General features: G+C 36.3%; 1 protein-coding gene across 5 annotated transcripts in view; it reads left to right on the forward strand.

Annotated features, from left to right (window-relative positions):
• BBOF1 (basal body orientation factor 1) overlaps nt 1-19374 on the forward strand; it is a 97311-nt gene that overhangs the window by 56409 nt on the left and 21528 nt on the right. For 4 of the 5 annotated variants that reach the window (XM_072624883.1, XM_072624881.1, XM_072624880.1 and 1 more), the window contains 4 exons: nt 14015-14095; nt 14594-14664; nt 16314-16458; nt 18584-19077. In XM_072624883.1, the coding sequence (XP_072480984.1) occupies nt 14015-14095; nt 14594-14664; nt 16314-16458; nt 18584-19077 (791 nt within the window). The remainder of the gene's footprint in view (nt 1-14014; nt 14096-14593; nt 14665-16313; nt 16459-18583; nt 19078-19374) is intronic. The other variant, XM_072624885.1, reaches the window with a different exon arrangement.

Genomic DNA, 19374 nt, shown 5'->3' on the forward strand with positions numbered 1-19374 from the left:
TACAATGGAAAGAATACACATTTAGGGACAGATGACCTGGGTTTGATCCCTCATCGCAAGGGTGGGGAACCTGTGGCATTGAGAGTTACATGATTCTAGCTTGTTGGTTGCAGGCTTTTGATTGAGTCCAGGTTTTACAGAACAAATCCTTTTATTAAGGGGATTTGTTCTGTGAAATTTGTATTCAATCAAAGGGCCACACTTGAGGACCTAGAGGGCCACATGTGGCCTTGAGGCCTCAGGTCCCCCACCCCTGCCCCATGTTATTGGTGTACCTGTGGGTAAGTAAGGCTCTAAGCCTCAGGTTTTTTCATCTCTAAAATAAAGAGGCTTGAATAGATGACTTTCCCCTTCAAAAGCTCTGTTGGTAAGAGTTATTAATTTTTCCTTCACACCATCTTTTGTATCTGCCCCCTTCTCCCCACTCATACCACAAACAAAAATTCAATCCTAATTGGCCATATGACTATTGATAGCTTTGATTTGTTCTTCTGAAAAATTGCCTGTTCCTATCTTTGACTATTTTGTTACATACTATTTTTTACAAGTTTGTGTTAAATTTAACACAAAGGTAACAAAATAGTCCTGGTTTTTCCCTATGTCCCTTTCTGAAATTCTTTTTGTTTACTTACGTATAAAAACATTACATTGATATTCTTTTTTTATTCCTATCTCTACCCATCAAATCGTTATCCTGTAACCACTGATCACAAACAAAGAAAATACAGTGTCTGTCTATGTCTGTAATGTTTGCTTATTCTGCATCTAGTTAATTAGCTGTCTGACAAGAGACAGGGAGCATACCCCATTATTAGTCTTCTGAAGTCATGATTGGTCAGTGCATTGATAAAAATACCTTTTTACCTAGTAATGGCCATATGACTTCATGTCATAGGTTGGATAAAAGTTTTTTTTTTTAATCCGTTTGGTTTTTACTTCATAATTTGTTAGGTTGATCTGTTTGATTGGCCTTGGTCTCACTAAGGACGCCCTGTAATATTATGAGATTTGATGCTTTAAGTACCGGGTCCTCTGAAAATATGGAAAATTTCACAATCCTTTTTCCAATTTGAACTCTATGCAACTCATTCTTCATGACAGTAGTCAGCATTATTAATGAGTATATGTCTTATCTCTGTTTAATGCTTGACTCAGTATTAGAAATTTAGAGGATCACTGAATAATAATAATATAATGTAATATAATAATATCAAGGAATTGTGTGTGATCTTAGAACGTGATGGAAGGTGTGTGAAGGAGGAGGAATCTGTAAGGATTCATTTTTCTTTACTGAATCAAATATTTTTTCATTATAAACAATAAACAAGGATTTTGTATTTTCTATATTTTTAGTCAATTGTGTTGCTGTTAAGATGGTGATCTGTTATAGAAAATCATTTATAAAAGTCTTCCTGTTTTCCTTTCGTGTCATCGAGGCCAGCTTCAATACATGAAGTCTCTCATAAAGAATTTAAAGACAGGAAAGAAACTTAATATTAGTTGGTAATAATAGCTAGTGTCCTGTCAACTGCCTTTTTTGGAGAAAATAAAATTTGATTTTTTTCTAATAGTTTAATATTTCCCTTTTTGGAGATATCGTACAAATAGATCGATTAATTTTGGAAAAACCTGGTAAAACTTATGTGAATTAATACAAAGTTAAGTGAGCAGAAGCAGAAGAACATTGTACACAGGAACAGCAATATTATAGGGGCAGCTAGGTGGTATAGTGGATAGAGTAATGAAGTAATGAAGTAATGAAATAGTGAATGAGTAATGAAGTAATGAAGTAATGAAGTACTCATCTTCCTGAATTCAAATCCGGCCTCAGACACCCTGGAGTAATGAAGACTCATCTTCCTGAATTCAAATCCGGCCTCAGACACCCTGGGCAAGTTACTTAACCCTTATTTGCCTTGGTTTCCTCATCTGTAACATGAGCTAGAGAAGGAAATACCAAATCACTCCAGTATCTTCACTAAGAAAACCCCAAATGGGGTCATGAAGAGTTGGACATGACTGAAAAACTGCTGAACAACAACACAGCAATATTGTAATGATGATGAACTGTGAAAGACTCTGATCGAGGTGACAATTCCAAAGGACTCATGATGAAAAGTATTATTTACCTCCAGAGAACTCTCAAGTGCAGACTGAAGCATAATTTTTTCACTTTGTTCATTTTTCTTGCCTTTTTTGGGCAATATGGCTGATATGGAAATATGTTTTGCATGATTTCATATGTTTTGCATGATTCATATAGCTTGCCTTCTCGGTGAGTGAGGGGTTGAAGGGAGAGAGAGAATTTGAAACTCAAATTTTTAAAAAGAATGATAAAAGTAAATAAATGAATTTGAAATATAAAAAAAGGTAAAGAAAATAGATGCATTAGGTGCTTTCAAAATTGTGACTAGATGCATTAGGTGCTTTCAAAATTGTGACAACTTCAGCAAAGTTCTCTTCTGTGTTTAGGTGGTTTAATCCAACCATCCTTTCCAACTTGATTTTATTAAGTGCAATTTCCCCTTCTTAATATGACATATCTAGTACTAAGATACGAGTTTAAGTGTGATTGTTCCATTCTCATAGATGATGAGAACAGATTACTTTAGAAAAACTGGTAAATCTGTTACATTTTCAATCTAGTTGTCTTCTTTCAGTTTTATCTAGAAATGCTTTTGAGATTACCTAAGTGGATCTTATACTAGGCTTTCTGTAGACTCATTTTCCTTTCCATTGTTTGTTACTACTTTGTGAGACAAATGCTGACATATTGAGGACCTGTATTATTGGAAAAGGAGATAGATTGATCATGTAGCAAGGATTAACAGATGGATAGCAACAATGCTACACTGGGAGCCAAGAAATGTCAGTGGCCTTAAAGGATGATCTGTAGGAGAACTTGAACAACAACAGTCATCATCATCATCATCAAAATAGCTGACATTTTTATGGTACTTTATAAAGTTTTAAAAGTGCTTTACAGATGTTTCAAAATCTCATCTTATCCTTGCCATGACTCTGGAAGGTAGGTGCTTTTATTATTATTCCCATTTTGTTGATGAAGAAACTGAAGCAGAGGTTGAGTGACTTGCCTAGGATCACACAGATTTGAGATCAGATTTGAACTTAACTCTTTCTGGTTATGATAGATAATAATGGAGGGAATATCTGTGTCATCCAGATCATGTATTCATTGACATTTTGAAGTGTTGCTCATTTTCTTCTCTCCTCTTTTCCCATAAAGCTTCACAAATAAGTCTGCAAGGATAGGGCTATGCTTCCATGTCTTTCAACCTGGTAAGGAAATAAGTGTTTACTGGATGAAGTCATTTCTGTACTCTTTTGGCTTCCTTTTTGTGTCACCTGCTCCGCATTGAAGGTGGTGTGGTAAAGTGCAAAGAATATTAGCTCTGAAGTCAAAGGACCTCTTGCTTAACCTGAGCGTAAGTTTTCCCACATAAAACGTGGAGGTTGGACTAGATACCCTGTGAGGTCTCTTTCAACTCTAGATCATACAGCAAATCACAAAGTACTGTTAATTGGGACTACTGCAAATTAATGCAGTGTAATCTGAGCTGGGCCTTCACATGCATGGAAGTCATATTGTTTTGTTTTGGTTTTTTAATCAAGTTTTAGAGACTTCAAAATTTGCCTGTCTTAACCTTTCTTTACCCCTGCCCTTAGAGGTAGAGGAGAGTCAGAATGGTATAGTAAGAGGAACCCTAGATTTAGACTCAAAGGACTTGGTTCTAATTCCAGTTTTGATTCTTTGTGTAACTTTGTGCAAGTTTGTTTCCCTGGGTCTCAGTTTGTTTTCCAGCTATAGATCAATAATGCAAGCTCCCATGAACTTTTCTAGGTAATAATAATCAGAGTCAATGTCTTTTAGCCATTCCCCTTCCTTTTTTGATCAACAGCTTTTTTGACTAGATCTGATTGGAACTCTTGTAATGGCATCCATTGCTTTCTCATATTTATCCTTCTAATTTAGTATTTATTTTGAACTTTGCTTTAACTAACCTCTGGACTGCATACAGATGGATGATTTGGATTGATTGTCACATCTGAAACATTTTCTTTCTGCTAAGATAGAGTCAATTTCAGTTTTTGTAATATTGTTCAGTTTAATATAATTTAAGACTGTATGCTTTCTTGGCTTTCATATCATAAAATTGATTTTTTTCTACCCTTGCTGTCCACTATTTATTTTTTAGATGTACTACTGTCTAGACATGCATCCTTAATCTTATACTTGTGAAATTGTGTTTTTTTAAACCTAAGTGTAACACATATTTATTCTCATTAAATTTCATTTTACTCAGTTTGATCCAATGTTCTACCATCACCCACTATTAGCTTTACCTTGTAGCTTTGAGTCATCTGCAGATTTGATAAGCTTGCCTTCTATTCCTTTATCTGAGTTATTGTCAAAAATGTTAGACTACTCAGGGTCAAGAATAGATTCTCTAGGACCTTCATTGGAGACATCCTTCCAAGTTAACATTAAATTTATTTTTTGTTAATAATAAACATTTAATTACTATTCTTGGATTTGGGCTATTCGACTAGTTCTAAATCTCCCTAATTGCAGTATCATCCAGGTCCTATCTCTCTATTTTGCCTACAAGAATAATAGTAAGAGAGACTTTATCAAAATACTGAAATCTAAAAAAACTATATTTATAGAATTTTCCTCATCTATTTAGCTTAGAAACTCCATGAGAAAAAATAAATTAAGATTAGTCTGGCATATTCCATCCTTGATGAAGTTATGTTGGTTCTTTGTGATCACTGTTCTTTTTCAATATGTTCACTAACTATCCCTTTAATAATACATTCTAGGCTGGAAATATGGCCAAATGCTTTCTGGTTGACTGCTGCTGTGATAATGGTGCTAGAGAGGAGACAGGAAGAAGAGGGAGGGGAAGAGGAAGTAGAAGAGAAAGATAAGGAAGAAGGAGTATGAAGAGAAGGAGGAAGATGAGGATTACTACCTTACCCAGGAGGCTATGGCTATGTTTGAGAGACTTAAGAACATAAACTGCCCCTTCCTTGAGGGCCTTTATATTACTGGACCAAAGACAATCAAGCAGCTCCTGTGTATCCCCTCAACTTACTGTTGAATATTGAGAAATGAATGTTCACACAATTATATCCTTCCTTTAAGGACTCATTCACCACTTTACAGGAATGCTGACCTAAAGAAAAACTGAGAGGAAACCTAGGTCATGAACTGATGTTGTGTGGGTCAGAAGACCAGAATCTCATGAAAGGCTGTACCAATGTAAAGAAGCAATTCTATGTCTTTGATCAGTTAATGAATCTCATTAGAAGTTTACCTCATACAGACAATAATTTCTTCAGTATGAGGGAGAATTTCCATGACTGTGTAAAGAAGAATGAGATGTTGTTGGGGAAGTTCTCCAGTTCACATCTTCAGGAGATCCTACAACTTGAGTTAAGCCCTGTGCCCCCAGACATAGAGCCTGTTCTTGGGGCAGAGGAAAACATTCACAGATCAGTCAGTCTGCCTCTAAAGTCTAGGGAGTGTATGCTGGAAAAGCTTTCAAAGAAATTGAATAAACTCACTGCAATGCTCACAGAGCTTGAGGAAGAGTGTTCTGGTTATTCTGGGGAAATGGCCAGCAAAAGCAGCAATAACTTAGGCTGCAACTTGCATCTGACACTCTCAGATTTCTATCAATTGGTCACTGCCTTTTTACAGTGTATTTACAAGTCTTTGAGGATGAAATGTTGAGACAGTGCAACCACATAGCCTCCTGTATCAACCCCTGTGACCCATTATTCCAATCTGTGTACCAAACTCTAACCCTCTGTGACCATGAGCTTGAAGGTATCCCTGAAGTCATTGACAGCTCTAAGAAGAGAGGCAACAGTTAGAGAAATACCATCGGGGTAGGAACAATTGCACAATGACTTTGTTCCCAAAAATAGAAGAGCTGAAACAAAAACACAGGTTTTTCAAAGGAACTCTGTGGAACACAATGAGAAGGATGGCAGAAGCTAAAAGGCTATCACAGAGTTCTTTAGGATGTGGCTGCTACTTCTGGATTAGAAGTAGAGGCTTTAGGTATGAGCCAAGTTTTTCAAATTGTTATCAAGAAATGAAAAGCAGATCTAGTTGACTATAGGTACTTTTCCAGCATAATGAATGACTGATGTTGGAAAAACTGGTATTTCAGTAAGCAGCTTTCAAAACCATTTGCTTCCTAACCTCCCCCCGTTACTTTCCATTTCAGTTGAGGGTGTCATCATTCTTCCAGTCACCCAGATTCACAGCCTGAGTCATTCTCCCCTCTTACCTCATGCCTCACATCTAGTCAGTTGCCAAATTGATCCTATCTCCACAACATTTTTTGTATGCATCCCCTTTTTGTCTGCTTAAATCACAACTACCCTAGTTCTTCAAGACCTCATCACCTCATCTCAAGTATTAAGATAGTTTTCTAATTGGTCTCTGCATCCAGCCTCTTTTGTCTACTCAGTCTTCCATACACTTGTCAGAATGATATTACTAAAGTCGAAATTTGAACATTGGACTCTTAAGCATTTAGGTCCCTTCCCAGTCTGTCCCCAGGATATATTTCCCAGCAGATTATACCTCATTCCCTTTCATACTTACTAGGCTCCATCCAGAGAGACTTTCGTTTGCTTTGTGCATGTTGCATTCCATATTCTCTATCCTGGCTATCACCCATGCCTGAAATGCTCCTGCTACCTCACTCCTATTTGTTGGAACCCCTAGCTTCTTGCAAGGCTGAGCTCATGTCACTTTCTTCAAGGATTCTTTTCTGATTCCCCTACTTGTTAAAACCTCAATAATTTGTATTTTTACATATATTTGCATTTACTTATATATGAATATATTGTATCTCTCCCTCTCCCTACTGTAGAATAGCAACTTCCTGTACATAAGGGATTATTTTATTTCTGTCTTTGTATCTGTGGAGCCTATCATAGTACCGGGCACTAGGTAACTATGGGTTAATAAATGTTTCTTGATTTGTTGATTTGTCTCCCTGGTAGCTTTCTGATGTGGATGGTATAAGTGCAGTGATTTAACATTTACTTGTCTCCTCTTTTTGTTGTTATTTTACATCTTATCTCTCTAGTTAGATGGTTTGTACCTCTAAGGCAGAATGTCTTTTCCTCGTGTATCTCACATGTGCCAACACATACCATATAGAATGAATATATGAAATGAATATATGAAACTATTCACAGTCATGTTTGCTGTCCCCAAAACTGGTCAGATTCCTGTAGACAATACAGTATTACTTAGAATAGTGTCTGGAGTGACATAAATATCACCACCTTAGAATTTATCTGATATACTGGTGGAGCATAACAATGCAGGGGATCGTCTTTGAAGAGGAAGCATATTGTCATATGCCTTGCCACATATTGGTGTCTTTCTGTTACTCAGATCATCACAAATGTGTTTTTTAAAAAAATGACTTCCATAAGGAGGGTAAACTATACTATTCTTATCTGTTTAGCATTACAGTCCTATTATACATCACCATCCTCCCTCACCCATCCTATACCTTGTTTCACAGAATCAAGATAATTTGCTGAACAGAGTTTAAACCCTACCTCTGATTGCACTATTGTGACCCTGAGCCTCATCTAAACCCCCTGAGCTTTAGGTAATTCTTTAATTATTGGTTACAATCAGCAAAGGTGGAAGGAGTTCCCATACCAAAGAAATTAGAGATTATATATGTATATGTATATACCTGCATGCACATACATAATACACAGCACACAAAATCTCTCTTACTTTAGCACTTCATAAGATCCATTATCTATTTTATATGGGTACCTCCCTATACTGATACAGTATATACATTCCTTTTGTGCATTAGTTTCATGAAAAGCTGTGATCAGAAATACTGATTACCTGATGATGAACCTCTCTAAAAAGCTAGGCAGGTTATAAGAGACCCAGTAAATCATTGGGCCTAATCCTTTCCTATCCCAAAGGGCTCAGTAGAGCCTTGCCAGAGCTTTCCTTCTGATGCCATAGCCTTCAAGGTTCAAATTTTGGTCTCAGAGATAATGAAATGTAGTTCCTGTTGTTGAAGATAAGATACGCTACTTGGTTTGGAATGTTGAAGATGTTGTCACATGTAGTTGATATGTCCATTGGTCTTGCTTAACTGCTTGCCTCCTATTATAAGGGTTTGCAAACCAGTAGAGAGGGATATGTTAATAGGGGAATAGATTTAAGAACTTGTAGAAACCATCTAGTTCAACTCCCTCATTTTAAAGATTTTATAAGACCTGAGGTTCAGCAAGGGTAAGTGACATTCTGATTTCAAGTCCAAACCTTTTTTTTCTGTATCTCATGCATTTATAAATCTCATGCTAATATACAATTATAAAAAGCATCAATGAAGCTTAAAGCATATATAAGTCAGTTTTTATGAAGCACTGTGAAGGAAGAATATAGTGTCTAACTAGAGACATAATTAAAACTGATCAAGTCTTTTTTTTTTTTTTAAAAAGGTGCTTGAATTGTTCTGGGAATTGAAGCCAAACTCACCAGCCCAGTCTGTTCTCTGTTCTCTTTCCTCTTTTCTCTTTTGAAAATCTAGACGATAGTTGTCCTCCAGTGATGTGGTATCTTGCAGTTTTCTCAAAGATCAATGACTGTGGCTCAGCAGTTAAATCTACCAGTCATTTTAACGTCCAAGGCTTGAGTTCATCTGGACCAAGTGACTCGAATTCATCAAGGGCAGCTAGGTGTCTCTTATCTTGAGTATTTGCCCTCTTTTGGCCATCTTAGTTCTTGCTATCCAAAAGTTTTTCTTCTTGGAAGAGAAAACAGAGGTTGAATTACATTTGAGCATCTCTGCCTTTATTAGCCGTCATTGTTTCATCCATGTAGCAATTTCCCCCAATACAGCTTACAACCCCACCCCCTCCCATCTTTTGTTATCGTTAACTTTCCCTACCAGCTTTACAAGTTTTAGTATTTCTGACAATGTTTTGCCTTTTGTTTTTATATCACGTTTTTTTTCTGACTGTGGCCCATAACTTTTCTCCTACTATTGAGCCTTCCTTTTTGCAATGAAGATTAACAAAGAAAAAGAAAAATGAAACAGTTCAGCAAAACTAACACACTGAGACTGTGTCCTGCCTTTTTTATGGAACCATGCTGCATTTTTGTATTTATTTTCTGTTCCCTTCTCTTGCTTCTGCTGTATATGTCAATGGATTTGTGAGCTTATCAATGTGGGTGCTCCCGATATTTCAGATTGGAGTCCATCTATGCCCCCTTACCTTATGTAATTCTTGTCGCATGGTCTTCCCATAAATTTCCTCCAGGGAGTCTACCCAGGTTATAAGAAAATTTCTCTTACTTTCCTCGTACATTTCATATAGAGCATGCAGACTATCAGCTGTTTGTCCCTCAGTCTGCCTCCATAACTGGCTACCTCTTTTTCTGGCCATACAGCTCTGTGATAACATTCTTTTTTAAAAAAAAATCTTTACTGATATGTTTTATTTTTATATCATCTATATTTCTTAATATCTGTCTCCCCCAGAGCTATATCTTATAGCAAAGAATAAAAGAGAGACAAAATTATTTAACAAAACTAACCAGAATCTTGAAAAAAGTTTGACTTCAAATGGAGTGTCCCACACCCGTGGTCTGCCACCTTTGCAAAGAATCAAGGGAGGTAAGGTCTGACTTCTCTGGGGCAAACTTGGTTGTTAAAAGGAACAGTGAATCAGTTTGGATTGTTCTCTTATTTCTGTTCTTATTATTTGCATGGTTGTCATTGTGTATATTGTTTTCTTGGTGCACTTCACTTTGCATCAGTTCATATACATCTTCAGAGACTTCTCTATTCATCATTATAGCAGAGTGCAGAGGCAAGTGGCATAGTATACAGACTGCTGGACTTTGAACTAGAAAGACCTGGGGCTCTAATCCTGTTTCTGTCACTTTACTAGCTGTGTGACTCTGGGCAAGTAATTTAATTTCTCTGAGGCTCGGTTTCTTCACCTGTGTTGTGTTTGTCCTTTGTTTTCAAAGAGGACCATGACATCAGGAAAATGATGGCATGACTTGCAGTTGACTTTGATTTGAGTGAGGGAGGGCTATGCAAGGTCTCACTTTCTCCACCAGAGCCATCTGGGTGCAGTGGCCAAATATTTATCAGGACAACTGGAGATGGCCCAGGATACAATGGGAGACCCTGGCCCTTTTAGGTTAAGACCTTTTCAGGTTCTCACTTTGAGTGAGGTAATATCCATTCAGTGAATAGGCCTCTTTAAGAAGTGAGTCAAGAGAAGGCCAACATTTGTTAATGCTGTATTTAAAATATGTGTATTGCCTCCTACCTAAATTGTAAACACCATTGGGAGACAAAGGGACAGACTATTGAAATTATTTAAATCTACCTATAAAATAAGAGGGTTAGAAAGATGACCCACAAGATATCTTGCAGTTCTAAATCTATGATCTTAATGCTTCATTATGTTTGTGTTCCATAATATACCCAATCAATAATTTTACTTCTGGATCTTTGCTACTACAAAATAATATTCTATAAATATGATGGTGTATTTGGCCTTTCTTTTTGTCATTAACCTCTTTGGGGTATATGCCTAACAGTAGAATCTCAGAGTCAAAGTTAGTTCCTATCTTTGTTTGACTCCAAATTGCTTCCAGGATGGTTGGACCTATTCATAGGTCTACCTTCAAAGCATTAGTGTATTCCTCTGATGACATTTTTTTATGCCTCTTCTCTTACATCATTCTTGGTTGATAATGTTTTGAAATCTTGTGATGCCTATTCTTTTGTCATTTTGTTGCCCTTTACCTTTTGTTCTTCAAAGACTGTGGCATTATACAACTTATTGTCATAGCTTATAGCATATTATTTCTGAAATCCTTTCTTCTCTTTATCAAGAATGTTTTCGGTGAATGGACAGATCATTTTCATAAAAATATTGTAGAGATAAGAAAGTAGAGACATATCAGTAGCTATTGCTATGCTTTCAGTTGTCTTTTTTTTGAGGGGGTGGTTAATACAAATAAGACCCAAGCTTTTTTATTCCCCAAGTCTTTGGTATCTTCTCCTAAAACAACATGATAGTTACTTTCTTCATTGCCCCCAAAATGTGCTTGCTTTAGCTTGGATTCTCTGTTTATTTGATATAGTTCAACTGCTTTCCCTTCCTGCCTCCTCCCTCTTCCCCACTGTACATTTTACTCTTGAAAAAAATTTTTTTATTGTGTCACACCACCCCCCAAATCAGCAAAGATGACAACAGATAGAAGAGTCAATATTGGAGGGATTATAGAAAGGCAGGCTCATCAAAGTCTCACTGTTCGTGGAGTTATAATTTGTTCTAACAATGCTTTGTATTTGAAGAAAATGATTAAAATATCTATACCTTTTGACCCAGAGATTCCACTGAGAGTCATATACACCAGGTATGTAAAAGATAAAAATAAAATATTTATAGACCAAAATATTTATAGTAGTACTTTTTGTAATAGAAAAAAAAAATGGAGACAAGGTTAATGCCTATTAGTTGGTGAATGGAATAACAAGCTGTGTTATTTGAATATAATGGAATATTATTGTTGGTAAAAAAGAAAATTACTACTGTGAAGAATGTAAAGAAACATGAGAAGACCTACCTGGAAGAAAACAAGTATTTATTAAAAGTGCCTGCTATGTGCCAGCCATGGTACTAAGCACCTTGTAAATATTTTTTCATTTGATCCTCACAGCAGTCCTGGGAGACAGGTGCTATTATTATCCCCATTTTATGATTGAGAAAATCGATAGACAGCAATTAGGTATCCCAGGGTCACACCCCTAGTAAATATCTGAATTGATCCAAAGTGAAGTAAGCAGAACCAGGAAGATACATAATGACTACAACAGTGGAAATTAAAATAATAAAAAAATCAAACCTGAACTTTAAGGAGTTATGATTCCTGAGAAAGAGATATGACAATTCCCCTCAATCCCTTCTTTATAGAAGTAGGAGGCAGTAGGTGTGAAATACTACAGGTGATACTACATTTGGACGATGTATTAGGTTAGATAAACTGACTTATTTTCACTTTTTCTTTTTTATATGGATTGCATCTCTTGGAAGGTGAGAAGCAAGGGTTACACTGGGAAATGAAAGTAATATAAAAACAAAAAATCTGTAATTTGGTTGTGGGAAAAGGTTGTTATGAATATCTTTTTTGGGTCTTTTCATTTTTCATCTTTCTTTGTTTTCATTTTATCTTTAAATATCTTCTAGATGACTTTATTTAGTTGACTCTATCAGCGAACTTTCTCTGTTATTGTTTTAAGATAAGATACTGTTTATGTTTTCCTATTATCCTCCTCCACAAAATTTTTCAAAAATTAATTTTGCTGATTTATGTCTTTGAATCACATCCATTTCATGCCCATGCCCTGTAGACTGAACCCTTCATTGTATAAGACAAAACCAAGTCAAAACATCAGTACAGGCAATTTGTAAGATAATTTGTATAACATTTTATCCTAGAATTCTTGCTTCTCAACTGTGATAGAGGAGATATGTTATTTCTTCTTCTGGAACCCCCCACCCCATATTTAGAGTTGAACTTCCTTTTGGGGATATTTTCATTTATTTTGTCATAATCATATTTATTGTTCTTTTGGTTTTGTGAATTAAATTATTAAATTAAATTATCGTATGTTTTTCTCAATTTGTTATTTCTTCCTGTACACTAATTAATTTACACTGTACACAATTGCATTTACATACTGTAGTTATTTTCCAGCAGTTCTCCTTTTCCTAAAATTTTAGAAGTGAGTTTTTGTTCCAAACCAATATTATCTTGGCTGCCATGTCTCTTTTGTCAAGGAGATCAAGTATTGCTGGATAAGTAGTTTTTAATTGTTTTTTGAATCTCCTTATTTTGGAGATTAATTTACATGAATTAAACTTCTCTAGGAAGTGGTAATAGTTTATGTCTCCAAATTATTTTATGCATTTCCTTGGTATTTGGCCTTGAGAGATTTTAAAATAGGTCATGTTGGAAATGCCTCATTTGCATGATATGACCTTCTAATTTTTATTATTTTCTTTTGATGGTGATTTGGATCCTTGTTCTAATAAGTCGGACTCTATAGAGACAACTGATTTAGACATGACTCCTGCATCAGTTACCAGTTAGTTGAAGATCACTCACACCGATGAGGGATTAAACTTAAAAATTTTACTTACCTTCAGAGGGTAACACTAGGAGCAATGCTTGGCATTTGCAGAGGTGGTTTTAGACTTGATGTGAGGGATAACATGCTAACCATCAGAGCTATCCAAATGTGGAATGGCCTTTCTTCAAGGAGATAAGACTGGACTACCATTTAGTGATCAGGATATTGTAGATGGCATTCTTGGCTAAGTATGAGTTGAGTTTAAACTGTGAGTCCCCTTTTAATTTGAACTTTGTATGACTGTGATTTCTTAGGTCCCTTTCAAATTCTAAGTAAGATTCTATGATTCAATTTATTTAAAAAGATGAATATAATAATATCAAGTCATACGAATGATCTGAAAACCTTACCATTCCTAAATTACCATTACGTTTAATCCCTCTAAAACTAATAATATATAATAGCACTAGCCAATCTATGTAATGAAACCTAGAGAAAAATGGAATCAAAGGTTCTTTGATTTCATTCATCATTGAATGAAATCTTAGGTTGAACACAGTTGCAGTATCTGATTTTTAAAATTATGTACATAATTTAACATTCTATATTCAGGGGCATATTCTATATCTTTTTTATCCCAAAATGAGATTTATGAAATCCCAGAAGTTGAAAAAGGAAATAAATGAATCTTTCCCCTTTCATATTGAGGATCAAGAAATTCTGGAGAATGTTTTAACTTCTGGAGTAAGAATTTTACTGATACTATATAGAAAACCAATTCTTTTTCAAAATTGACTGTTAATTTTGTTCAATTATAGCTAAAGGATAGTTTAAGAAATTCAGAGAAGAAACATCAAGAGACTCTTCGAAGGTTGGAAGGCAGATTTTTTGAAGAAAAGGTATAGAATATTAGCATCTATTTAAGAAATTAAAATAGAACAAATTCCTGTTTCCTCTGTATGTAGGCAGGTAACTACTTAGTTTTAAGACTTCTGTATAAATTTTATGGCCTGCTTGCTATGTCTCAATAACAGTTTTCTAATATGATATGAATTTAGTAAATAAGTATGTCGAGTTGATGTGTCCTGTAGAGAGCTACTGCTCTATATCTTTTCTCTATTCCTTTCGCTGCATTTTTCTTTTGAAAATTATTTGGTCAAGGATAGATACCCTGAAAGAAGTCTTCCTGCCTTTTCTTTCTCGTCTGCTATGAAGTTAATCTAGGTAAGAATACTCTTGACCTGGCTATGACCGCTTTTTTTTTTCTCCTAACCCACAGAACGACTAAATTAATTCAGTTGCTAATTTTGTTATACTCTGAAATTTTTTTCCCTACAACTTTAATGTATGTTAGCATTTTTACCTTTAGCTTAGTATTAACCTGTTCTTTCTGTTAGTGCCGACTTGAGAAAGAGGCTGAGAAGAAAGTAGTCATGCTGGCAGAGAGAGCCCACCAGGAAGCCGTTGTGTAAGAGACTGTTTTTGTCCAGCTGATTTTTTTCTCTCTTTTCTAGTTACTTCATATCTCTTATTTTAGTTTTATCCTTTTTCTAGGTCTTTCACTTTCTCATTCTTTATACTTAACTTTCTGCATGCATTTTTCTATCTGTTAATTTCTTTTGACATTTCTCTCCCATTTTTACCTATGACAGTCATTTAAGGACTAGGTCAATTAGTAAGGAGTTTGAGGTTTTCAACTATTTAGTATTTTTAAAGACATAAACATTCTATTAAGTTTTGGTATTCTTCTTATTCTGCTCCTCACCTTGGCCTCCCCAGCGTCAGAGGTGAGGCAATCATTGGCCTGGTTTGGCAACCCCTTTGTGTGCTTATGGCTTTTCTTAGGCTTATATGTAAAGATATCAAAAGATTTCATGATGTCATCAGTATTCCCACTACCAATAGAAATTGAAATCCTTCATGTTTAAGGATCATAGATTTAGAGCTAGACTGGATCTTAGAGACCATCTAATCCAACCTAGTTATTTCATAGATGAGGAAATTGGGGCTCAGAGTGACTTACCCAAGATGACACCACTAGAAAGTGGCAGTCAGGGTTAGAATTAAGGCCCACTGATTTCTGATTCAGTGTTCTATATAGTCTTCCTCTGTTCTTGTGTCCCTCCCCCCACCCCATCTCACCCCTAAAGCCTAATCATCTTATAGTCAGTCTACCAGTGATAAGATTCTTCAGACTTGTTGGGTTGGTACTCAGAGGACAGGTGTCAGGCTTCTACTCATCCTTTCCAGCTCAGCATGGGGAGCTTCAATCAGCAGTTTATTAAGTGCTTACTATGAGCAGGTGTTTCACAGGTAACACACAGGAGGCACTGGAGTTTTTGGACTGTTCACTCTTGATCTGGTCAGACAGTCAGACAGCTTCAGAGGGGTTAATAATATTACTTTATTCTAGTCTAGTCTTCTCAAATGGTTGCTGATAATGGGAATTCTAACTCCTACAGCATTCCCTAATCACCCTTCTTGCAGGGGCTACCCCTATGTCTCAGCACAGCTTGCGCACTCCCCTATATCCCCTCAAGCTTTGATGAGGGCTGGTCAAGGCACACGCAGATTCCCCTATGGGTTTCTTGTGATTTCCCCCACTCACTGACCAGTGCCCACTTGCTTTATAGGACAACAGACGAAGAAGGCATCTTGCCAACACTAGCCTCACAGGTTAACTTTAGCAATCTCATCATTCTGTGCAAGTGTGGTAAATATTATTTATGTCATCCCTATATCTCATGTCTCAGTAGGACTGCCTATCATTATGGTTCTAGGAATTACTATCTAGAATCCTTGGGGCTATTCTGGGAGTTATTATCGAACACCTGGAAACTAGATATTGGCATGGCCATGGCTCCTGAGAAACTAAACTCTAAAAGGATAACAAAATCCTCCTTACTGTGAAAAATTATGCTGGGTCTACAAATACAAGTAAAGACAAAGTCAGAACTTATACTCCCCTAGCATAGTATTTGTGTCTTTGAGGCTAACTCCACTCCACAGTGACATGTTAGTGCAGAAATTTTGTGGAAATTTTCTTAAGCTGTTGCCCCCAAATGGTGATGTCAGAGTGGTCATGGATTTGATCTCATCTCTGTCGATCTGTTACAGTCAGTTGAACAATGCTGGGAGAGCTGTATTTAAGGAGAATGTTCGTCTTCAGAAGGCTCTTGCTTTCCATGTGAAGGAAGCCAATGATCTACAGAAAAACACAAAAAAGTTGCAAGAGAATCAAACTTTGCTCCAACAACAGAAGGTTCTTGCTCCTATTTATATCTCAACTTTAAATTAATAATAGGTTTATAATGTTACAAAAGGATTCCATAACATTATCTTGATTATCAGCTCCATCTTCATGATAATCAGAAAATAATCATCAAACTGCAATTTTCTATGCTAGGAAAAGCACAAAGCAAGTCGGAAATATTAAATTTCAATTCTCTAGAAGAAGGTGTTAAGCCAAGTGATAAGCCTGGATTATAAGACTAGGAAGTTTGGAAGGGATTCAGGTAACACAGAATACAGGGATGCCTAATCTTAACTGTGCTAGCCAGTCCCAATTCCTGGTCTTGTCACTTTGTCCCAGTGAACCCTAAAAACCTGATATTGGGGCAGCACTATTGGTAGCGGCTTCAGAAATACTGAGGAGGCTTATAAGGTTTTGGGGAACATAGCAATATAAGGTCATACCAGCCTCTTGACTCTTGAACATGTTAAAACTAAAACCTGAACTGACCTGAAAAGTTAGTATGTTTGTCTACATTCATGACACTTTGAATATTCTATCATAGGATCCTAGATTTAGAACTGGAAGGAGGCCAGAAGGTCTGATCTTTTCTAGTTCAATCCTTTCATTTTACTGATTAGGAACCTTGAGTGGTTAGCTAATGATTGACAAAGCAGGAATGTGAACTTAGGTCCTCTGAAACCAAATCCAGTGCCCTTTCCACTATAGCACACGATATTCAAATCTCATAAATTAAGATTGATTTATATGCATTCCCCCTTTCCTATTTTTAATATCTTTGTGCCCTGTTTATTGTTGTAGGACTGCTCCTAGGTAACAGGCATTTCCAGGGGGAAAGTTATGTGACTAGAAGTTGCCAACATAGGGAGGGGCCTTCCAAAGTGTCTTCTAGCTTTCTGATGGCTCATGAGCACTTCACCTTCCTGGTTAGGGACCACCATGGAGAATTCATTCAGCCTCACACAGTACATGGAGCTTAGCTTTTGGGCATCATTATGGAGCTTAAAGAAGTCTTAGCAGCTTGTAAAGTGTTATAGGTTCTAGAATTTTCATAAGCATGATAAAAAATTACTCTGGACTTGGACAAGATGGATTAAAGGGAGAAGAGATTGAGTACAAGGAAAATAGTTAATAAAGGTAGGACTTCAATAGTGGAAATGAAAAGAGAAACCCAAGAGAAATGTGACTTTTCACATTTGAACTTGGTCTTTGTGGTTCTTTGCCTTCGAATACTATCAGGATTCATTAAATATTTAACAATTGCAATTTAATAATAATGATAATGGTTTGTGTTGGAAATTCCTTAATACACCTGTAAAGAATGAAGCCCTCTTATTGGTTTCTTCTTGAAGTATATATTTAATTTTTATAATCTGTACAAAAAAAAGTCTTAGTTTTCTAATTGGGATCATGGTGTTATGAACTAGCTTAGTGGTAAAGTGAAAATTTACAGTACAACTGGTGATCAACACTATTAAAAGTATAGGAAAGTTGTGGTTGTATGGAATTGCAGAAATACTTGCATATAATAAAGTATTCACAATATGGGTCAAAGTTGCAGAGAGAATGGGGAAGAATTCCAGATTAGGAAAGGGAGGGAAGAATCTTTGTTTTCTGATGTTGGGTAAATTGGGATATTTATCTTCCTAGGCCTATTTTCCTCATTTGCACAATAAAGCAACTGGTCTATAAAATTTTGAATGTCTTTTCTGGTACTAATGTTCTGAAATGGAATGTAAGGAAATAACAATACCTCTTCCTAGTAATTTCTTTTTCAACTTTTGCCAAGTATTTAGTAGGTACTTAGCAAGTATTTATTTAAATGAATGTATTTTCCTGTGCTGTCAGGCCAGCTCTAGAGTTGTAAAGAACTTAATATATCTCGATAGACATTATTTAATTCACCGTAAGAACTGAAGGGGACAGGGAAAGTTTCAGTTGCTTGTGGAGCATAGGGATATTTGCCATTGTGTCCAGTAGTTAAGAGTACAAAGATTTTAATTCCAAAGCCCCAAACTCATGAAGTGATGGTAACTAATGAAAGTATTTTTATTGTAACTAATGAGAGCATTTTTGAGATTTGGACTAATTCAAGGAAAATTAAAATTCTGAACTATTTTTCATTCTGCTTCAGGAAACCAATGAGCTGTTGGTTAGGGAAAAGATTATGCAAATAACTCAGCATAGAGCCCAGATTCAGTGTCTTCAGAAGAAAGTGGGAAAACTAGAGACAGCCCTGAGTAACATGACTGCTGAGTTTGAGGCCGAAATTAAAAAAATCCAGGAGCAAGCCCTTCTAGAGAATCAGGCAGGCCGGGTGGAAATTAACAAGCTGGAACAGGTCCTTCAGATGAAGGACAGAGAGATGAATCGAGTGAAGAGATTGGCCAAGAACATCTTGGATGAGCGGACGGAAGTGGAGAGGTTCTTTCTTGATGCTCTGTACGAAGTGAAGCAGCAGATCAGTCTTAGCAGGAAGGATTACAGGCAGATGGCCCAAGCAGCTTTTAATCTGAAAATGAGAGAGGCCTATGCAGGAAGAACAGAGTATCCCAGGATCCGGACGTTTGATGGCAGAGTCCACAGCACCAATACTGTAAATCAAGATCTTAGGGAGGCAGAGAAATGGTACGAATAATTCTTTAATAATATCCTATGTGCTGTTATGTATGTGTGCATACATAACGATTCTTAAAACTCATCTTTATGTCTAAATTAAGAGTATATCGGAGTAGGAAATAGGTGCATACTGGAGCCTGTTGTGAATCACGTGGCAGGATTAGTTTTATTCTTGGTTGAAAATTTAAATCCTGCTACTCTCTTCCCTTTGTGATCCATAAGCCAGTTATTTGAATGAATTAATTCTCCTGGAGGATGGTCTTTTAAGAGCACTGAGTGTTCCAACACTAATTGTAAGAGAGCACT

Source organism: Notamacropus eugenii, chromosome 7, assembly GCF_028372415.1.
Source record: "Notamacropus eugenii isolate mMacEug1 chromosome 7, mMacEug1.pri_v2, whole genome shotgun sequence".
NCBI classification, from domain to species: Eukaryota; Metazoa; Chordata; class Mammalia; order Diprotodontia; family Macropodidae; genus Notamacropus; species Notamacropus eugenii.